The sequence below is a fragment of the Tripterygium wilfordii genome, chromosome 21, assembly GCF_013401445.1.
Source record: "Tripterygium wilfordii isolate XIE 37 chromosome 21, ASM1340144v1, whole genome shotgun sequence".
In the NCBI taxonomy this organism is placed as follows: Eukaryota; Viridiplantae; Streptophyta; class Magnoliopsida; order Celastrales; family Celastraceae; genus Tripterygium; species Tripterygium wilfordii.
In genome coordinates, this window is record NC_052252.1 from 3,268,824 (window position 1) to 3,288,509 (window position 19,686).

The window sequence follows — 19,686 nt, forward strand, 5'->3', positions numbered from 1 at the left end:
ATAATAGGATGTTTTTTGTTGACCATTGGATTCTGGAATGGAGTCTTGTTTCCATTCTTTTTTTTTTTTGTTGGGTTTTTAGGTCTTCTTTTATAAAAACTAAAATCTAAAAGATATTTTCACAACACACAAAAGATAAAACCACAAATATAGACCAAACGAGAAACAGAACACAAACCAGCACCAAGCCCCAAATTTCTTTGCCTTTAAAGCTCCACAATTTGCACAAACAAATGTTGTTGTTGCAGTGTAACCACCACCACATTATCTCCTCCAAAATCCTCTTCCCCGTCTCTCACCATCATCATCTCCACCGCAGTCCCTCAATCTCTCTTATCTCTTTCCACAAACCCACCAAGTTTTTCTCTGTTTCTGCAAGTATTCCACCAAGATCAGATACATGGCTCGCCGAGCTCCAAGACTCCACCAACACCACGGGTGCGCCGGAAGAAGAGGGTCCAATAGAGCTACCATTGTCTTCTCCCAACTTATTCGCCATCACGGACGACCCTTCTCCGTTGCAGGTCGCCACCAGTGTGCTCCTCACTGGCGCTATCACTGTCTTGCTCTTTCGCTCTGTTCGACGCCGCGCTAAGCGTGCCAGAGAATTGGTATTTGCTCTCTTCTTTCAATTATGGAAATTGGCGAACTGGGTTTTCTCTTAATTGGAGAATCTATGCGCTCTGATACTGCATCTATGAACTACTGTTTTGCATGAGATTGTTTTATTTTGATGTGGATTTCCTTTGTATCATGATGAGCTTGTTATCTGTTGGTTTCCCTTCATTTTGCTTCGTAGACACTATGTATGGGTTGTGGATTGTTTGGTCTGAATCTTTGAACTCGAATTACACCCCAAAAATCTCATCTTGGAGCCCGAATTTTATCCAAAAAAAATCTCACACTAACACGAAGAATATAAATTCTCTGTATCTCAATTAAATTCCCAACAAGAACTGACCTCTTACTCTTTTTTGCTTCACTTAATCACATAATTTTCTTTTCAAGTCATTGGTTGAGATGTTAGGAAAATGGTTATGTTTACAATTATTGCAATGTTAACCCTGTATATGCACTTTTGTGTTTCTTTGTAAGAGCCTGAAGGTGATGCCAGGTAGTTTTTCTCCATTTCAGTTATTGCATTGCATTCCTTTTATGGTGTGAATTGAAAGATCGTGAAACTGAATTCTGCCAGGCTTTCGTTCACTTTGATTATACATTGATATGGATCATTATATGTCAGCTTGGACATTGAGCAAATTGGTTTTGATGCTCCGTCATTTATTTTCTCTGTTTTATGTGCGATTATGTTTTGTATGGATTCTGAAGAGGTGGGTTTTGGCATCCTAGAAATTTCGGTCTTCTGGGGCGAAGAAATCATTGAAAGAGGAGGCATTGGAGAGCTTGAAAGTCATGGGGTCAAGCTCCGTTGATATTAAATCCCCTCCCTCTCCTGTTCAGACATTGTTGGGTGCAATCTCAGCTGGTGTGATTGCAGTTATTCTTTATAAGTTCACAACCACTATTGAGGCAGGTCTTAATCGCCAAACTATTTCAGATAATTACTCGGTATGCTCCTTCATTTGCCCATTTCTCTATTTTAGTAACATACAGTTTTCCATCTAGTCTAATTATGACAGTATGAATATACTTACTCACATGCACAAACAAAATGTTACTTCCTTTTTTTTTTTTGTGGAAAAGTCTTCTCACCAGAAGTGGAAACAGCAAATGTTAGTGCTTTAAAAGCAAAATTTCTGTTGCCATCTTTGGTTGTTTGGTTTCAACTTTCCACTTACATGGACACAGATTACAACGTAAGCATTATATGTTTAAACCCTGTAAACAGACAACACAATGGCAAGAGCCCTCTGCTTTGTGTTTTACCACCTTTTAGAGATTCCTGACCTGTTTCAAATAACGTCTTGGACTTTGAGATTCCACCATTTTTTACAGAAATACATGGTTATTTGCATGTTGTAGGATAAGTTATGGACTTTCCTAGTTTTTATGGATTGATTTCATAGCCCTTTCGGATTGCTTAAGCAGCATATGCAGCTGCACATGGCCTTCATCCCTCGGTCATTGAAATGGAGATAGTTTATAAGTTGCATCTATATAAAACGGTCCGTTGCATATTGTATAGCAGATCAATCTTGGCTAGCTTCATCTCACACTCAGTCATTGCAACATATTTTTTGGACATCATAGGTTCGTATTTTGGCGAAACAATCACTACTTTTTATGCCTTCTCGTTTCTGCATTTTTATGGTCGACTCTCATTCAAGCTTACGTTTTTTTATGTGTTGCCTAAGGTGAGGACTGAATACTCCACCAGTAGGCATCTATATATATTACATGTTCATCTAACTAATGTGGCCAATTTCTCATTTGTGCTTCCCGGTCAGTTTTGATATGGTGGCCTCTTAGGTTCTTTTTGAGCATTTATTAGAACTGAAGTTTTTTCTTTTGTATAGCTTAGTCTAAAGTTCCGACATTCCACCTCAAGCTCGGGGCTTTGATGTTTAACTGGCTGGAACGATCTCTCATATATAATAAAGTGATTTGAAAACAGAAATATCCGTTTGGTGGCAGCTCTACCTTGATTATTCGTGGAAACATATTATAAGTAATTCAAAGTTTTGCAATTTGGGTTACTAGAGAAAATAAAAAGAGACTGGATATCCCTCTATTTGACATTATAAGTTGTGAAGAGCATATAATTGACAAGAGTTCCTGCATTTAATGTGCAATGTATGATATGATGTCTTTTTCTTTTGCACTAGGAAAAACGTTCGTGGATAAAATATTTCTCATTTTTCGCACATTTGGATTTAATAAGTTTCTTTATTAGCTTATCAGCAAGGGAATAACTTGACAGAACATTCCTTGTGTTGTGTTATATGTGCCAGTTCAAAATTAGATTGGTATTCCTCACATTGTTTCTGTGTGCTTCGCAGGTTCGTCAAATAACAATAACCATACGGTGGGTTCATCGCCACATACTTTTGATATTCCTACTGTTCTGACATACATACGAAAGCTGTAAGAGGTGACACCTTGTTGTCTATTTTACAGGACTATCATAAACGGGTTGTGCTACCTCGCGACATTCATCTTTGGTCTCAATTCTGTTGGTTTATTTCTTTACTCCGGCCAGCTTGTCATCAACTCTATCATGGGAGATTTGTCCAGTGAAGAAGAAACTGAAAGCAAAGCCGAAGAGCAATCAGGTTCCCTAAATTCAACTGCTGAAAATCGTACTGATGATGCCGAAGTGAGCAGCAGCAGCAGTCAAGCCGATCAAAGTTCAGATAATACACAATCATGAAGTAGGTTTGTATTCTTGTAACTCACCTGTATTTCTAGTAGTTTTGGATTCTCAAGTCTCAACTACGATTATAATCTTTTCCATAAAGCTGTTGAAGTCCTTACTACACCAGTTCTTTATACATTTTTGTATGGAGCTTGATTGCTCAAAAACAAAAAAAGGCTGGTGAGGACACAATTAAAAAGAGACACTACCAGTATGGTCCCAAGCTGTGCCAGTGCCATTATATTTGCACGACTGTCAGTCTATCACTCTTTGAACAGGACATCACATGTAACATGCACTTTCAAATCATTATCACTAATAATACACAAGCAATAGCAATAGACATGAAAAGAACACAACACTATTCACTAGTAATAAATTCAATACACCCAATAATTAAGTTAGAGAACAAAAAAAATTGAAACTTTACCAGCCAAGCAAAAAAAAATACCGAACTTTTCTGCAAAATTACTATTATTTTTATCTCCCATCAACTGGGCTTCAAAATCCAAGTCCAGCCGCGCCGACTCCAAGTGTAGCCGCCGCACGATGCGGCTCCAGTTTCCTATTCTTCCAGAAACAAGTCTCTGGCACAGCTAGCTTGGCCGCTGACCTCCTCGGCTCAGACTTGCAGCGCAGGAGCATAAACTGCTCGTAAACCTTCCCTCCGACCACCTTCTGCTCAATCATGTTAGCCATTGATGATGAAGTGACGCAGGCTCTGTAAGCCGCCGCTGACGGGTGCGAGCAGGAAGACCTTGACGGCTGCTGCGATTGCTGCACTGGTACAGGATTGGAGTCAATGCTGATCCACTTTTTGGAATCATCTCCACCGTCCGTTTTATTGATCGTGCTATCGGGTTTATTCTCCATTGATAGCTTCGGCTCGCACGTCATCAACGGTAAACAATCTGGTAAAACTGAAACTGTTGATTCTCTCTTCACTGTCTCTTGCTTTGACTGGCAACCCACTTCGTCTTCCTGGGTTTCCGGGCATTCGGGTTCAGGTTCGGATCTCTGAGGGGTCACTAACTGTTCTTGTGGCTCTTCTGTGTTTTGGTCTTCATCAGAACTTGAAATTGCCTCTACAATTTCATCGACTGCATCATTGGAATCTACTACATTGTTGTCTGCTCCATAAATTTCTGCTTCAGTTTCTACGAGATTTTCTTCTTCCCTCTGTCGAATCAAAATGGGGGCATTTTCTTCGTCTGATAACTTCTCTAGATCTGCAGAAGTTTCAGTCTCTTGACTTCCATAAACTGGGTTTTGATGGTGTTGCTCAGTCTCTGCTTCCTCTTCTTGCTTCTCAAAGTTCATTTCTTCCACTGCCGCTTCTCTGATTTCTTTGCCCCCTTCTGGGTTTTCTTGTTCTTGTTCATCTCCTTCTTCATCGTCTACACTTATAGAAGAACCCAACTTTTCACATCCCTCGCTCTCTCTGCTTTCCTTGCACTCCCTTTCAAGCTCAAGATTCAATTTTCCTACCTCACCGGCCTTTTCTTGCTCTGCTTCTTTCACATCTTCTTCTTCTTTTTCCTCTTCCTTTACTTCTGGTGGCTCCCAAAACTTATTAGCAAGTGCAGCAATTTTTACAGGATCAGATCTGCATCTCATCAGTAAAAGAGCATTCTTGGGTGGTATGCATATACTCACTCTTCCTTCTTCCTCTTCCTCTGACTTCATATTCTTACCCTCAAACATCTCTTCCTTGAACTCAATCTCTTCAAACACATGCCTCCTCTGACTCCTCATCATCATCATCTCCGCATTACTACTACTACTTTTCTCAATTCTCTCTTGTTCTCCAACCACCAACTTTATTTCCCTCCCTTTCCCTTCCCCTTCCTGCACCGCCATCAACCACCGCGAAAACAACGCCCCACGAGAACTCCGTCCAGATCCCTCCTCCTCCTTCTCCTTCATACAATTAGAGCGGCACGGTGTGAAGCAATTCAATTCAGCTCCAAATGCTCTCAATCCTTCACAAATTGTGACAGGCAAGTGAACCCATCTTTGATTTCGGTGCCGCAAACACTCCGGATTCACATGATTAGTAGTAGAAGTCGTGTAATCTTGATTTGGAATTTTGTTCTGATCAACCCTTCTGAAACTAACATTTCCCCCACCTCCTCCTTCCCTTCGCTTCGATCTGGTCCTCATTTTCTTCCCCTGTTTCTTCGTCTTCATTCTCACCTGACCGATGCAGGTCACTTTTGGGGAACTGGGTTCGACGTTTTCGAATCCGGCGCCGCGTTTTTTGGGGAACATTGGAGATTGGCCGCTTTTGATGCTGCCATTGGTTTTAAGTCTTCTACTGAGAGAAGCAGAGAGTGAGATTTGGGAGGGTTCTCTTGCACGGCCGGGACTAAGAATGGACTTCATGGAGGAAGATGAGAGACCAGAAGTGAAGCAAATGAAGAGTTCACTTGTAGTACCGGTGGTGATGCTACTACTTGTGCTCTGATGGAGCCATGGAGGTGTCTGTCTGTCTATTTTTTTGTGGTTCTTTTACTGGGTCTCTGCCATCGTTGATAAAAAAGATAAGTTTGGGAGTTTTACGATCTGGGTTTGTGTGGTTAGGGAAGGTGAGAGAGAGAATGGTGTGCTTGGCTTGGTTTGGTATATGCAAGCCTAGCGTTGTGAGTAATGAAGGGAGAGAGAGGAGGAGGATGACTGTGTACTCTACTACTGTTTGTCTTTTATCAATCATCACAGTCCACAGATTCACAATGGCATTGAGATTATTATTGTTGATGTTGTGACGATTTTACCCTTGACATTTTCTTGGGAAAATCCAAAATGTATCAGTGGCGGGTGTTGAAAAGTGAAAGAAAAAAGTATAGATCTTCCTTTTGAGAAAGAAAAGAAAATAGAGAGCCCGATTCACCGTTCAAGCATAGAAACACTAGTCCCATTGGTCCCTTGACTCCCACCAACTCCCTCATAACATGCTAGACTAAGCGTTGATTCCTTATTAATTTCTTTCTGTTTAATCTATCATTAACTTTCAAGGATTCATGCAATAAGCTGTCCTAACAAATGTGCTAGCAGTATTTTCAGATAAACCATTAATTAGCAGTTACATTTCAAGTACAAGTTAAAATGCATTGAACATGATATCAAAGGACTTACTTGTGATGTCGTTCCAATGCATAATGTCTAGTGCTTGGTGTTGATCTCCTCTTGGTTCTCTTGTTGATGACTTTCTCAATGTCACATTCCATGTATCTGTCCTGCTGCTGTAAATGTGTGAATCTTATGATCTTTCAATGAAGATGAAGAAATGAAATAAGTAACCAGAAAATAGCATGTAGAAGCAGAACCAGTTCTGGAGTTGTGAACACCAGCCATGGGAACCATTTCAAAATTCCTTGGTACCCCGAGTTCATGACATTCAACATCAAGTCAGGAAGTGCAGAAATCGTCAACGGTTTCTCTTCAGTAAACATAGTACCAGAATGGATTCAGCCAGCCATAGCTAAGGCGACAGATACATGCAACTACCAGAACACTTAAAAGAACTTCTCAGACATTTACATATCATCAACAGGTTATTAAGGCAGCCTTTCACAAAACTTTCGCCTATAGCGCTTCTAGCACTTATTCCACAGAGTGCCTCTAGAGCAGGATCAATTAAAATAATAAACCATTTACAGATTTGAAAGACAGATGTGTTCCCTAATTATTGTAGCATGACCGTGTCGAATTCATTTCAGTCGACTTCCAGCACTACTTTACCAGGAATGAGCCGCTTGTCTTTTGCCTCATGAGCCTCTCTCACTTGTGTGATGGGAAATGTTTTCTCCACAGGAACTTTCAACTTCCCAGCTTCAGATAGTCGGCGAATCTCGTCCAAACCGTCCGAGTCAGCTCTCATATATGTCCACCAATATTCTGCATCATTAAAACAAGAGCAAAAGAGTTAACAGTCTTGTACATATTCTGCATAGCTAAAACGGATAAGGAAGACATGCTGGGATGGATAACTTGTTGCCGACGATAAAAAAAGCAAAAAAATAAACTAGACTCACTGTCACTTAAAATATGTAGTATGCTGCCAAGCTTGGGTGAAGGGCACGTAGACACTTCCTTTTTGCCTTATTGATTTTGTGGACAATCTTTTTTTTCAGATGGGGCTGTTGGCATCAAGGACAGATGCATTTTCTGTAAATCTATTAATTTTGGTATGTCCATTGCCTAGAAGTGTACTACCCAAGAAGCCTTTTTTGTTTACAATTTTCGAATTTTCATTGCAAGATTCCAACAAGTTTTATGGCAATAGAAAAATGCCCCAACTAATGTCATAAGTTATCGGTATCAGTGATGGAAAGAATCAACCAATTGAAGAAGGATTGATGTAGATAATCACACAAAACTATTCACGAAGCTATTCCAACTCACCCAGGAGCTATTCATTCAAATGAAAATTTTCTAAAATTCCTACACCTAGACAACGAGATCACTCCATTACATGGTTTTCAAGTTCCTAGTAGATAGATTACTCAAATCTCTTAACTGTATCATATGCTGTAGGAAAAAATTACATGAAAAACTCTTTTAAAACCTACATACTATCAAGCAAGTTAACTACTATAGAAGTTTCCTTTTCTTGAAACTAACTCCTAGATGTTTCTTACAGATTCTATACCAATCTTTCATTTCCCACGCCAAGAAGACAGGCACTTTCATTTTGCCACCATCCTGTCTGCTGAATCTCACCTAACGCTATGAACTGATTAACAAACAAAATAAGTAATTTCTACACTGAGGGAAAAAAGTTCATACCATGTAGAAAGGGAATTTCGCAACCATTACAAGGTCTGAAAATGAAAGATTTACATAGCTTTTTCCAAGAGTAGATGGGTAAAAAATGAGCTCTTGGCCTATGTGTAGCTTACTCCTTAGGACTTGAAAAGAGACAAATGTTCGAGTCCCCTCTGACACTCATTATATTAAACAATAACATGACTTCTCATAAAAAAAAGTAGAAAAGTTTAATAATATAAAACTTGTACAGAATTGGGATGGGGGAACTGGGGACATTATAACTATAAGTTGTAACAAATTGTATGCAGTAAATGGATTCTTTACCTATGCCATGTGAATATCGGTATTGAAGCTGTTTTTTCAGCAAAATAGCCGAAGCTAAAGGAATCCCAACTGTTACTCCATATTTATCCGCCAAGTAAGCTGCCTCGCCCTGAAACATGTTTCAATATATCCCTTAAAAACTACGAGGAAGAATAATGTATGTGACTTCTAAAAGTACTCTCTAGAGAGAGAAAACAGTTTCATGCTTCCACTTCTCACCTGAAGTGTCATGTAGTGCCCACCTCTCTTCAAAAGATTGATGCCTATTCGTTCTGTCTCTGGTACACCAATAGTGTCCAAGACAGCATCAAACTTCCCTTTTATTGCCAATTCAACGTCCTGAGAATTGTAAATGTTAAATCATTAGAAGGAAAAAAAGGTTATTCATCTATAAATTTCAAATTAGAATCCAATTCACTCTCTACAATTCTAAAAACTGGAGAATTAGGGATAAATGATAATTGCATTACATAGTCACCTACTCACCTCAGCAGTGTAGTCAACAGCCTGCTCAGCACCAGCAGCTAGTAGTCTATCCACACTTTCTCCTCCGCAAGTAGTTGCAACATGGCATCCTGCAGCTACAGCAAGCTGAATTGCAGAAAAGCCTACGGCTCCCCCACCACCCACCACCAACAACCTTTGCCTGTGTGAATGATTATTAAATGCAACCATGAGGGGCATATATATTTTATAGTCTCCAGAAATAACTTCAAGAAATCATAATTTCTATCCTCTTATTTCATGCATCTGAAGATAAGGCATGTTCAAAGGCTTACTGCATCCATAACAGTGAAACTGTACAAGAAGTGACAAGAAATCGCCAACTACAATGTGTCATAAAACTATTCAACTGACAATTATTCCATAGAAGATTCAGAAAAAAGAGGAAAAGTGGGAAAAATAAAGGTGGGAACAAAAGCATCCTCTATCGCCATTAAAATGTTATACAAATGGAGAAACAAAAGAACAACAATATTAGATCAGAAAGATTTGTTTATACTAAAACAACCAACTCAGTAAAGCACTAAAGCATACTCTAATTAGTTTGATTGCTCCAGTAGATATCCATTCACAACTTAAATCCATCTAAAACCACCTATTACACCTAAAGTAAACTTGCAAGTCATCGATCAAAAATATTGACATATCATATTTATAAATAATATTTCCTGCACTAATACGGTAATTCTTGAAAAGCGGTGATAGAATGCCAGAAGATTTTTCCTAAAAAATAAAAACAAAGCAGAGGTTTAAAGCATTGCACTTTCTTTGAAGAAAGTAAAAAACTCAACAATTTAACCATACCCCTCTGTTATCCTAGCAGTACTCTTCAGAGCACGCCATGCAGTCAGTGCAGCAAACGGAATAGCACTCGCTTCCTGAGGAGCGTAACATTAACAAGTCACAAACTATAATTGAAATTTAAAAGAAGCCATTAACAATATGCTCCTCGATCTAAATTTATTATTATAGCACAGGAAATAAAATTTTAAAGGTTAATTGGATACATCAACTTATTGTATGACAACAGTAAACTCCTATTCCCCAGCTCAAAGCTTACCTTTTGGCAAGTAAAGCAATATCTAAAGTAAGTGCTAAGAACATCAAGACTACCACCATAAGTAAGAATTGGGATATTAAATAATCAGCAAGTGGCAACTAAAAGAATAACATATTAATCTGGAGCAAAAAAAATATATTCATAAATATTTTACTAGCTAAAAACCAACCATTCAGAAGATCCAAATGAACTAGGATGTGAAATTATCGCAAATAAAGACCAAGCCAGCCCATATGCACAATGGAAAGACCACGAAGCATAGAGTAGAAATGTAGAATGAATCTAAAATTAGCAATGACTTGACACGACATGACACCACAATACATACCACATGAGTAACAGACGCAGGTTTTGGAGTAAGTTCGTCTTCCGCAAGAATTGCATAGTCAGCATAAGTGCCCCTTACAGCAGTCGGATGCAATGCACCAAAAACTTCTTGTCCTACACTCAATGACTGTACCATATTCCCAACAGCTGCAACTTCACCACTAATATCACGGCCCAAGATGAGAGGTAGGAGTGGTTCAAATAAGGAACGGCCATAACCTGATCGCATCTGATAGAGCATCAAATTGGAACATTACTAAATGGTTCTGGATGCAGTGAAGTAGACATTTCAAGCATAAACAAGGCTAGACAGAACCACTATAAAATCACTTCCAACCATTATAATACTCAAAAATCCAAGTATCTACAACAAACTGTAATCCCATTAACTGTTTCCAAGAAATTATGAGTTATGAGTTTATGACATATAGTTAACACTGTCACGCTCTTAGATTTCATTTAATTGCAGACAATGTACCCCGTCAAACTAGTAAACAAATTAACAGTATCATAGCAAGCCTCAAAAAGAATTAGTGACAGGATTATATGTGAGTAAGAACTCTGGAGACATTTATTGAAATGTCACGAGCTGAAATTTAGACATACATGACCACATAAAGAAACTTCGAAATACATTCATCCCAGAAGGAGAATGAGTTCACAAAACATACGAGCATAACAGGTGCTATGAAATTTTTCGTTTTAAAAACTTTAGGAATTGGAGTTAAAAAAACGTAAGGATAAACTTCTCTTCGCGAAACACACAAAGTTTACCCTTGTTTCATTTGCCATGCTACAGCTCAAGAAATATCCGACATTTCACACTACCACTCCGCATCGAAATTAAACACCGAAAACCCCAAATTTTGGAACCAAACAACAACGAAACAGAGAAAACAAATAGTGAGTGAGTGGGTAGAGTAACTGACTCGCGTATCAAGGGGGTTGATGGAGACGGCACGAGCGCGAACGAGAACCTCATTAGGTTTGAGCTGTGGGACCTCCACATTTGACCGGACCTCCAGCACCTCTGGTCCACCAAACCGCGGCAGCACGACCGCCCTGCAACTGGTCACTAAAGTCCTCGCGAACCTTTTATCGAATAATTTCACATTCGAACTGCAATTTGAGTTACAGAGAGCTCTCAATGGCTCAACATTGTGAGGTTTCAAGATTCTCATATCTTCTGATCAACTTCTATTATCTCTTCCTTTTTCTTTTGAATTGACTGTGAGAGTTCAACGAAGAATGCGTAGGTTGTTGTGAAGGGGAAATATTGAAATAGAGAGAGAGACAGAGGGACGTGTACGTGTACGTGTTTGCGTCCGCAGAGAGGTTCGTTGTGTAGGTTCCATGGATGCGCACGCATTAGGAAGTAAACAGCTTGTTTCTAACTTGCGCACACAGTGAACAATGCCTGTTTAGACTGTTTAGTTATAATACAAAATTATGTTTTTCTTTTTCTAAAATTTAAATTTCATTGGTATCATTTTTAAATTTCCTCCGAAAACTATATTTCTCTCTTGTATTACATTAATATAAAATTTTACATTTAAAAAAAAAACATATTTTCTTGTTTCCTTGATACCTTTCTTGTAACTTTAATCAATCTTCTTTTTCTTTTTTTTAATGTTCGATTACATATGTCAATGTTATTTTCCAAAGTAACTTCATTTGTTTCCATTATAATTATTCACGTAAAATTAGTAAAATATTATAAGTCACGCATTTAAATTAGCAACCAATCCAAGTGAATTGTCGATTGAACGAAAGGACGTGAGTTCAAATCATATCCCAAACCCTGTTTAAAAAAAAATTAACAACCAATAATAGTAAAATCGCGCGAGACGGTTGGTTTGAACCCAACATCTTCCAATTTATAACTGGTCCTTAAGTGGTGTTCCAATACCGGCTTCGAGTAAAAAAACTACTCTTAACTTCAACCAACCACAATGCAAAATTAGATTGGCTCATGAGAACTATAATGCACAAGGGCTAACAGATGGTATTACTTTCAAAGCATTTGAGGCCAAAAGTTCAAAAGCATGTCTGAGTCTGTTACCTATGCCTTTCTTGCACCAAAAAAAAATGAAAAATTCCATAATCAAAGTGCCCGCTGAGATATACCGGCAAAGTTTGTTAATCCTCCCTAGTTGTAACTATGGCTTACTAAAGAATTTAAGAAAATATCTTCAACAAAAGGGTCGAATCAACCACCTATTCTTATACTGCCTGCATGTTTTCACCAGATACGAAACCAGGAGCAGTTCCAATCTTCACACTAGAATCACCAGGAGTGTAGTTGTTTCCCAGATTGACGGTCACAACAGTTTCGGCACTTTTGGGTTCTGGAATCGCAATTTTGGCACCTGCAGAGACAACTGAGGTCTGTTGAGATGGTGTGGTCGTGGATTGATCTGCTACGTATGGATTTGGAAACATTTCAGCAGATGAACCAAAATCCCTAGGGGCACTGGCCGCAGAGGGATCCACGTTACCTTTGTGCAGGTCAGCGGTTGCTGAGTCATTCATAGCATGAAGTTGTTGTAGCCTGTAATCAGTTTCAGGCCGGCGACAAACCTTTCTTAGCGGTACAATTTCCTAAATGATGAATCAAAAACAAAAGAAACATGTCAGAGAACATCAAGTCGACCATACAGAAACACTCAAAATTGTAGTAAAACACACAACTCCAGCACTAAATACACACCGAAAAAGCTTGTCATACATGGAAGTATTCCTCAGAAAAATATTTTGGCCAAAGAAGTGGCACACAGACAAATAGAGAGGTCAAAAGCATTATTTGAAGTTACATCTCAGGATTTGAAGTTACATCTCAGGATTGGCAAGGGAAATCTAACAGTTCATCTAATTAACTCAATTCTCCTTCAACCAATAATATTGACAGTAAATCGTTTATGGGTTCACACATCTCAGAGATTGTAATTCATTATCCAGTATAACATTTTCCATGGTTCAAAATGTAAATCCCAATGATTAGACAGGAATTCCAAGCCCATATTTTGCAAACTCGACCACTTGAAGAGTATACCAACCTCCCCAGGCCTGCTACTATTGGCGTCCAAGATATCTATAGGTGCATTCTCCAGGAAATATTCCTTTTTGCGAGGCAAAAGAATGCTCAAGTAAATGCAGTAGAAATGGAGCTTGAGCAGTCACAACAGTTACTACCAAGACCTTTTAAGAGATTTAAAAATTTGCCTTCTTTCTTAATGCTGGGGGCCATCTCACAAGATGAGGTAACTAAAAGATTATGTACGGTCTAGCATTCAAAATCACCGCTGACTGGAAAATGAAAAACAAGACCACAAATACGTAAAACTTCTACCATTGATAGGCAAATGTAAATGATCACTATGAAACTTGTTTCCATAAACTGCTAACTTAAAGCAATAAATTGTCATAGCTAGAGTACAACATTTGAAATTATCACAGAAGAGAAGCAAGTTTGTACCTCAGACTGATCATGATCATATTTCACAAGAAACCTGCAACGACAACCTCTTACATCATGCCTCCGTCTTTGAGCATCAAGTACATGGGCATCAAAGTAAAGAGCCTGGTCTTTTCCTTCCTGAAAATTTTAATGACCATTGAATAAAGGAGCTCCCAGAAAGAGCAAATTTTCATTTAATTGCAATCTTCTAAATGTTGACCTGAAAACAGAGTATGAGATCTCCAGGAAGAACTGCCACACATTCTGATGCTTCACATGGAAGAGAACGCTGCCTGACATGCTTGCGAATATTTACCCACTCATCTTCATCAGGCCCAAAGCCAGCAAATCGAACCTGTACTTCCTGAAATTGTCAGCAAGATTCGAAAAAATAAGATATGACAAACAAACATCCAGAAACCCGAAGCAGCATCACTGGAATGAACAACTTTATTTCATTTTTGACGACAAAGGTAAATATCATTAACAAAAGGCAATAATAAGGTTCTCCTAACTACATGTGGTGGGAACGGGAAATATCTTTTACATCAAGCAGTATAAGATCATTCATAACAAAATCTTAATTACAACAAAGATAAAAAGTGCTTAACAACCTATCTTGACAACACCTAAAGTGAACTCTACTCTCATCTCTATTATGCTTAATTAACATCATCTCTATTGCGCAGTAACAGCAGAAAACTTAAAGGAGAAGCCTCTTTTAAGTCAAGGGATGCATGCACGATCTTATGTGGAGATCAGAAATAATCTAAGTGAAAACCTTCAAGGCAGTCACATCATATTCCCAGAGATTCATACTATTTTTTAAAAGTTAAGCAGGTTAAATCATCTTACACTGCTTTGATCAATCCCAGGATGATTAAAAAACTGTTTCAAAGTATATTTCCACGATTATTATCTGTTAAAAATACAATAAAGGAAAACAAAAGGATGGAAGGAAAGCGTGAAGACCGAAAAAAACAACTACATCTGCCTATGACACTAGGTATATGAAATCAAAATCTCATTTCAATGCATTGTATCAATGTACAAAAATCAAAAAATGTAGAAGTATTACTGGATCACCCGTCTCCAAGTATCTATGGGCTAGAAACACAGCAACATCGTACCTGAGGACAGAATGCAAAATGATGGTTACTGATCACTTTCTTACCCATAATGAGTGTATATATATACATGCCTGTAAGTGTAAAGCAGAAATCCCTAGCTAATTCAGCAAAAGCTACTTACCATGCACCATCCCTTCCAGATTTAGCCTCAAACTCCATATTATAAGAATTTTCTGAAAACCCCCTTGCAGCAGATGGAACTGGATAAGAAACACAGGTTTAATCAATCTTGAAGTATAGTATGAAGACGCAAAGTTATTTTATCTGGGATGGCTCTCAGGGTAACATATTTCAAGCCTCAACAAATCTTGTAATAACAATAAGCCATTCACAAGACCCATATTTGAAGTTGGCCACAGGAAAAGCTGTTAACAGTCAGACAAGCAAAGGAGGCATCCAAAATCTGAGGGATTTAGTAATTCGAAGCATGGCTTATAACTTCATGGGCATTTAGTAATTACAATAAGTGGTCAGTTATATGACAAGATTAAATATCAAATAAATTGGCTAGTCAGCCAACTCAGAAATGTAAGAGATTTTAAAAATGCAATGCCAAATCATACTAAGGATATCTTACTATCTTGCAACTTCAATTTAAGCTACCAGGCTTAGTTGAATGCGCCTCATTAATTAAGGGGGAAAACCAAAGGAACCATCAAGATTTGAACACATAATAGCACTCTGTTTTACCTGTAGGAACAGGGGCAGACGTAGGCGTAGGTACAGGCATTGGAGCAGGTATAGGAGCTGCTACAGGTTGAGGAACAGCTCTCACAGGAACAGAATCATCTCGAGACATAGGTGTTACATTTAATTTCAGAGGAGCCCTGCTTGATTTTGCCCTAATTGCATAACGCCGATTTTGAAACCAATTCCAAACCTATAATGAAATTCCAAAAAGAAAAATAAGCTCTAATTGACGATGAATTATACCATAAAAAAGCAAAGGAGTGAGTAGGGGGAGAAAAAAGAAAGAAGCAAAGATTGGCCTACTTGCTTCATTTGTACTACAATCTTGCCTTTTCTTTCCGCTGATTCACTGCCGTCAAAGACAAATCCCCCCTAATATTACATTCTCTTTAAGGAAAACAACCATATCCAATATCTCAATTTCTTGAATCAAGCAAGCAAACCTGAACTTCTCTGCAAGTGACACAAGAACCTCCCGGACTGGTACACTGTTATGGTGCTCTTGCAAAATGCTTTCCATCTCCGCGACCTTGGCAGACAGAAAATTGTACTCAATAAAAAATACAGCTAAAACCTCCCAACAAATGAGAAGTTATTTCATTGGTACAAGAGCTAGTTGAATAATATCATACACTAAAACCACAGAACTACTGGCCAGAAAACAAATCAAAATAAATTTTCACATAATAAACAAGGAAAAATTCATTGGTATGCCTTTATTTCTGAATTAGCAAACAGATTCCTTCATATGTTGATAAGTGTATGCAGCAATCTCAAAACACGACACTAATGAGATAGCTGGTTGATGAACATGGCGTCACTTGATGTGCATAACAAGGGGGCATTATACCGTTAAAAAAAAGATGTAACCACTCATATCACCAATATTGGTTCCACGACATCAACTAGAACAAACTAAAGATGGACATAGGTAAATCATAGGACTATAGGAGAATGTTGCTGAAAACAGCAGAAATGAAAGCATTGTCTAATAATATTTAAAAAAAACACACACATAGGAGTCTAATGTGTTGAAGAAAAATTATTTTTCCTTGGTTTAGGGTTTATGAGTTCAAACTCAACTGAATTATTTCATTCCCGGTGATGAGGTGCAAAAGAAAGTATATGCACTTTCACTTTAAAAGAAACCTCTTTTTGCATAAATCCGTAAAAGCAAGTAACACAGACAAGAATTTAAAGGACTTTTATAGAAGAAGGGAGGATGAGGGAGGTTGTCAGCCAGAATTGGTCACTTGGGTTGCTCGCTCAAATTGATTGCCTATTTGCCTGAGTTGCAAACCGAAATAGTTTGCAGGAATTGTTTGATAAGCTTATATGGATATGGACATATAGCCAAAGAGTTAAATGAGACATTTGTTAAGCCTAAATAGGGAAAAACATAGGGCACTACTTTCTATGATTTTTAAAACCAACTAAGGGTTTCATTCATGAAGCACGATTTAAAATCCATACCACAACTCCAAATCATACTAAACCACGAATCTATTGAAAGCTCAAGATGATGAGGCATGTTAAATAAAATAATTTTGAAATATATTCCTACACCAGGCGAACAAGCGGTCCAGTGGTAAAGTTGTAGGAGCGCAACCTAGAAGTCATATGTGCAATTCCTAGAAACAATCTCTCCACGTATTATGTGGGGTAAGATCTACATAAATCTTGCATCTCCCAGACCCCACCCACTGCGGAGCCTTGTGCACGGGTGTTGTTTACAGTTTATAGATTTCAACAAAAACAACCACGGTTCCAAACAGGCCCTTATTTTACAGTTTATAGATTTCCATTTTTAGGTTTTTTTGCTCTTTTTTTTTTCATACTTAAATCAATTACATTTGTGTTCTTTTATTGCTAGGACTTGGTATTGTAATTGTTGTAAACTCTTGAACGAGTGTTATCAGATTCTGTTTATTTTAGGATTTGATCATGGATTTCAAGAAATAAACTAGGCCATGTTTATAAATTAGTATAATGCCAGACATGAAAATCTTCCCAAAATTGATACAAAATAAAGCAAAGAGAAAAAGAAATTCAAAACCCATAACATCAAAGCAGATAAACCTAGTATCAAACCAACCCAATTCTGCAATTCATATCATTCAACACAGAAACCCAATTAAAATACATATCCCAGTATGCATCCGCACAAAGACACAAATAAACACGTATACAAACAAACACTTACACAAACAGAATCAAACAAATGGAACCTCACACTTAAATTCTTATCAACCAATAATCAAACAAATTAAATATATGACATACGGTTTTACCAGTACATACGAAAAGGGGGAAAATCAAAATCGAAAAACTTAAAATTGAAGGTGATACCTCTGTGGCCATGAAGCGAAACGCAGGCCCGCCATTACTTGGAGGACGACCCATGACTTCCCTTGTAAAGCTATCAAGGGAGAGAGCGAGTGCTCGCAAAACCCACCTTGGATTACGGATTTATAGGCTTGAATTGAGTAGGTGTGGGGTGTTTGGCTCGAAAGGTCTGTCCTGTGAAAAGCTACGTTAATAAGACAGAATACGGCTTCATTTTGAAATCTGGAATCAGAGATCTTATACACTGGGAGAGAGATAGAAGGGCGTAGGGGGGTATACTCGTGATCTCAGTAGAAACTAAATCAAATCTCTTATATTTAAGAAAAACAAAAAAAAAAAAAAAGGATATTTGATTTGGAAGCTTTTTTGCAGATTTTCAAAAATTATAAATGGAAAAGAAAGTATTTAATTTTTTATTTATTCTCTCCATTTTTTTGATAAATAACATATGCCATGTTATTCAGTACACCTGTTTTATGTTTGTTGACGAAAGTAAATTTATGCAAATAAGTAGTAGCCCATCGCACATGTTGTAAGTCTCAACCACTGTCCACACCATTTTTATCCCAATCCTTTAAAATTTATTGATGCCTTTAACCCCTCTACGTTGTGCAACGTTGTGTGTATCTATTCCATTCAAGTTATTACGGGCGGAAAGTCGAGTAAACTATGTCGTATATTCAAATACTAATCGATTACTCTTTGGGATCAATTTGCTAGTTCACGACTTATGATCACAACCGAAAGAAATAATTCATCAAATGTTAATGCAGGATAGGAGAGAATCCGAAATTTTATTATCAAATAAATCATTTTGATCGGATAGAAATCTCATGATACTTTTTGGAAAGTATGAATTTACTACTCAAATACATTAAAAATTAACTCTTAAGGAAACATGATTTGGAGAATTTGACATAGGAGAGTGGATTGTGGAGTTCTCTTTAAGGAAAACAATTTTCATAAGGAGAAATGTTTATTTGACAAAGGAAAGATTTTGCATAAGCTTTTTTTTTTATTTTTTATAAAAGAGGCACAAACAGAAGACAAATTAGAAACAAACAAGATCAAAACAATGATTAGGAGGCTCATGCTTGGTATCCAACTATAACTACATCATCGAAAGGAAATAATTAGGAATGTTGTCGGAAAGGTTCCTAGTATTACCTTATTTTTAAGTTTTTTTGTATTCATTGGGCTTCGACCTCAAATTCTCTTAGTCGAGTTACTTCGAAACATCTCATTGTTCTAAACATCTCGTTGGCTGAATGAAGAGCCCTCTCTTGTTGACTACCAATAAAATTAATGGAAATCTTATCTCTATTGTAAATTTGTTTGAAAACGACAAAATCAATCTTAAATCAATCTCCAAATACTAATCACATGATTTGGGAGTGAGACTTTCCGATCAACAATCGCATATCCATAGGCCCTAATGAGCGCATCCCAATGAGTTAGGATAAGAAAATGATAGATAGGTAGTAGAGAGTATAGACAAGCATGTTAAGATTGTCATAAAAAATGAAATCATTTAATTATTTTGATATATATATATATATATAAGTAATTCTCTTATCTGGAGTATGAATTTAAAATGCGGACCATTTTTTGAGGGTGTGTTGATAAGTGAAATGATAAGTGGGTGAAAACACAAGTTCCAAATTAACGATGAAAACATAAGTTTGCATTTTAGGTCATTATTTGAAGTGATAGGAATTCCAGTAAATGGGATCCCAGTCATCCCAATGACTAACATGTCACT

General features: G+C 37.7%; 4 protein-coding genes across 5 annotated transcripts; 1 reads left to right on the forward strand and 3 right to left on the reverse strand.

Moving 5' to 3' along the window:
* The first annotated feature begins 140 nt into the window (after positions 1 to 140).
* LOC119988848 lies at positions 141 to 3,491 on the forward strand. The gene is made up of 4 exons (XM_038834053.1): positions 141 to 611; positions 1,351 to 1,569; positions 2,961 to 2,986; positions 3,079 to 3,491. Exons 1-4 carry the CDS (start codon positions 234 to 236, stop codon positions 3,329 to 3,331), a joined length of 876 nt encoding a protein of 291 aa, XP_038689981.1. The 5' UTR covers positions 141 to 233; the 3' UTR covers positions 3,332 to 3,491.
* A 164-nt stretch (positions 3,492 to 3,655) lies between these two features.
* On the reverse strand, positions 3,656 to 6,768 carry LOC119987715. The gene is made up of 4 exons (XM_038832638.1): positions 6,643 to 6,768; positions 6,452 to 6,582; positions 6,357 to 6,363; positions 3,656 to 5,824 (listed from the first exon to the last, which is right to left on the reverse strand). Exons 1-4 carry the CDS (start codon positions 6,766 to 6,768, stop codon positions 3,818 to 3,820), a joined length of 2,271 nt encoding a protein of 756 aa, XP_038688566.1. The 3' UTR covers positions 3,656 to 3,817.
* On the reverse strand, positions 6,679 to 11,657 carry LOC119988847 (reticulon-4-interacting protein 1, mitochondrial). Its single transcript, XM_038834052.1, has 7 exons — positions 11,231 to 11,657; positions 10,303 to 10,530; positions 9,719 to 9,792; positions 8,897 to 9,056; positions 8,630 to 8,749; positions 8,411 to 8,519; positions 6,679 to 7,213 (listed from the first exon to the last, which is right to left on the reverse strand). The coding sequence occupies exons 1-7, from the start codon at positions 11,480 to 11,482 to the stop codon at positions 7,032 to 7,034; spliced, it is 1,125 nt and encodes a 374-aa protein (XP_038689980.1). The 5' UTR covers positions 11,483 to 11,657; the 3' UTR covers positions 6,679 to 7,031.
* A 619-nt stretch (positions 11,658 to 12,276) lies between these two features.
* On the reverse strand, positions 12,277 to 18,218 carry LOC119988230 (protein SAWADEE HOMEODOMAIN HOMOLOG 2-like). 2 transcript variants are annotated; one of them, XM_038833196.1, is made up of 10 exons: positions 17,928 to 18,215; positions 16,022 to 16,107; positions 15,882 to 15,927; positions 15,579 to 15,768; positions 15,010 to 15,088; positions 14,837 to 14,888; positions 13,979 to 14,122; positions 13,777 to 13,896; positions 12,800 to 12,902; positions 12,277 to 12,670 (listed from the first exon to the last, which is right to left on the reverse strand). In XM_038833196.1, exons 1-10 carry the CDS (start codon positions 17,979 to 17,981, stop codon positions 12,525 to 12,527), a joined length of 1,020 nt encoding a protein of 339 aa, XP_038689124.1. In that variant the 5' UTR covers positions 17,982 to 18,215; the 3' UTR covers positions 12,277 to 12,524. The 2 variants fall into 2 exon arrangements, with proteins under 2 accessions (XP_038689124.1, XP_038689123.1); XM_038833195.1 differs by having other exon boundaries at positions 12,277 to 12,902; positions 17,928 to 18,218.
* Positions 18,219 to 19,686: the final 1,468 nt, after the last annotated feature.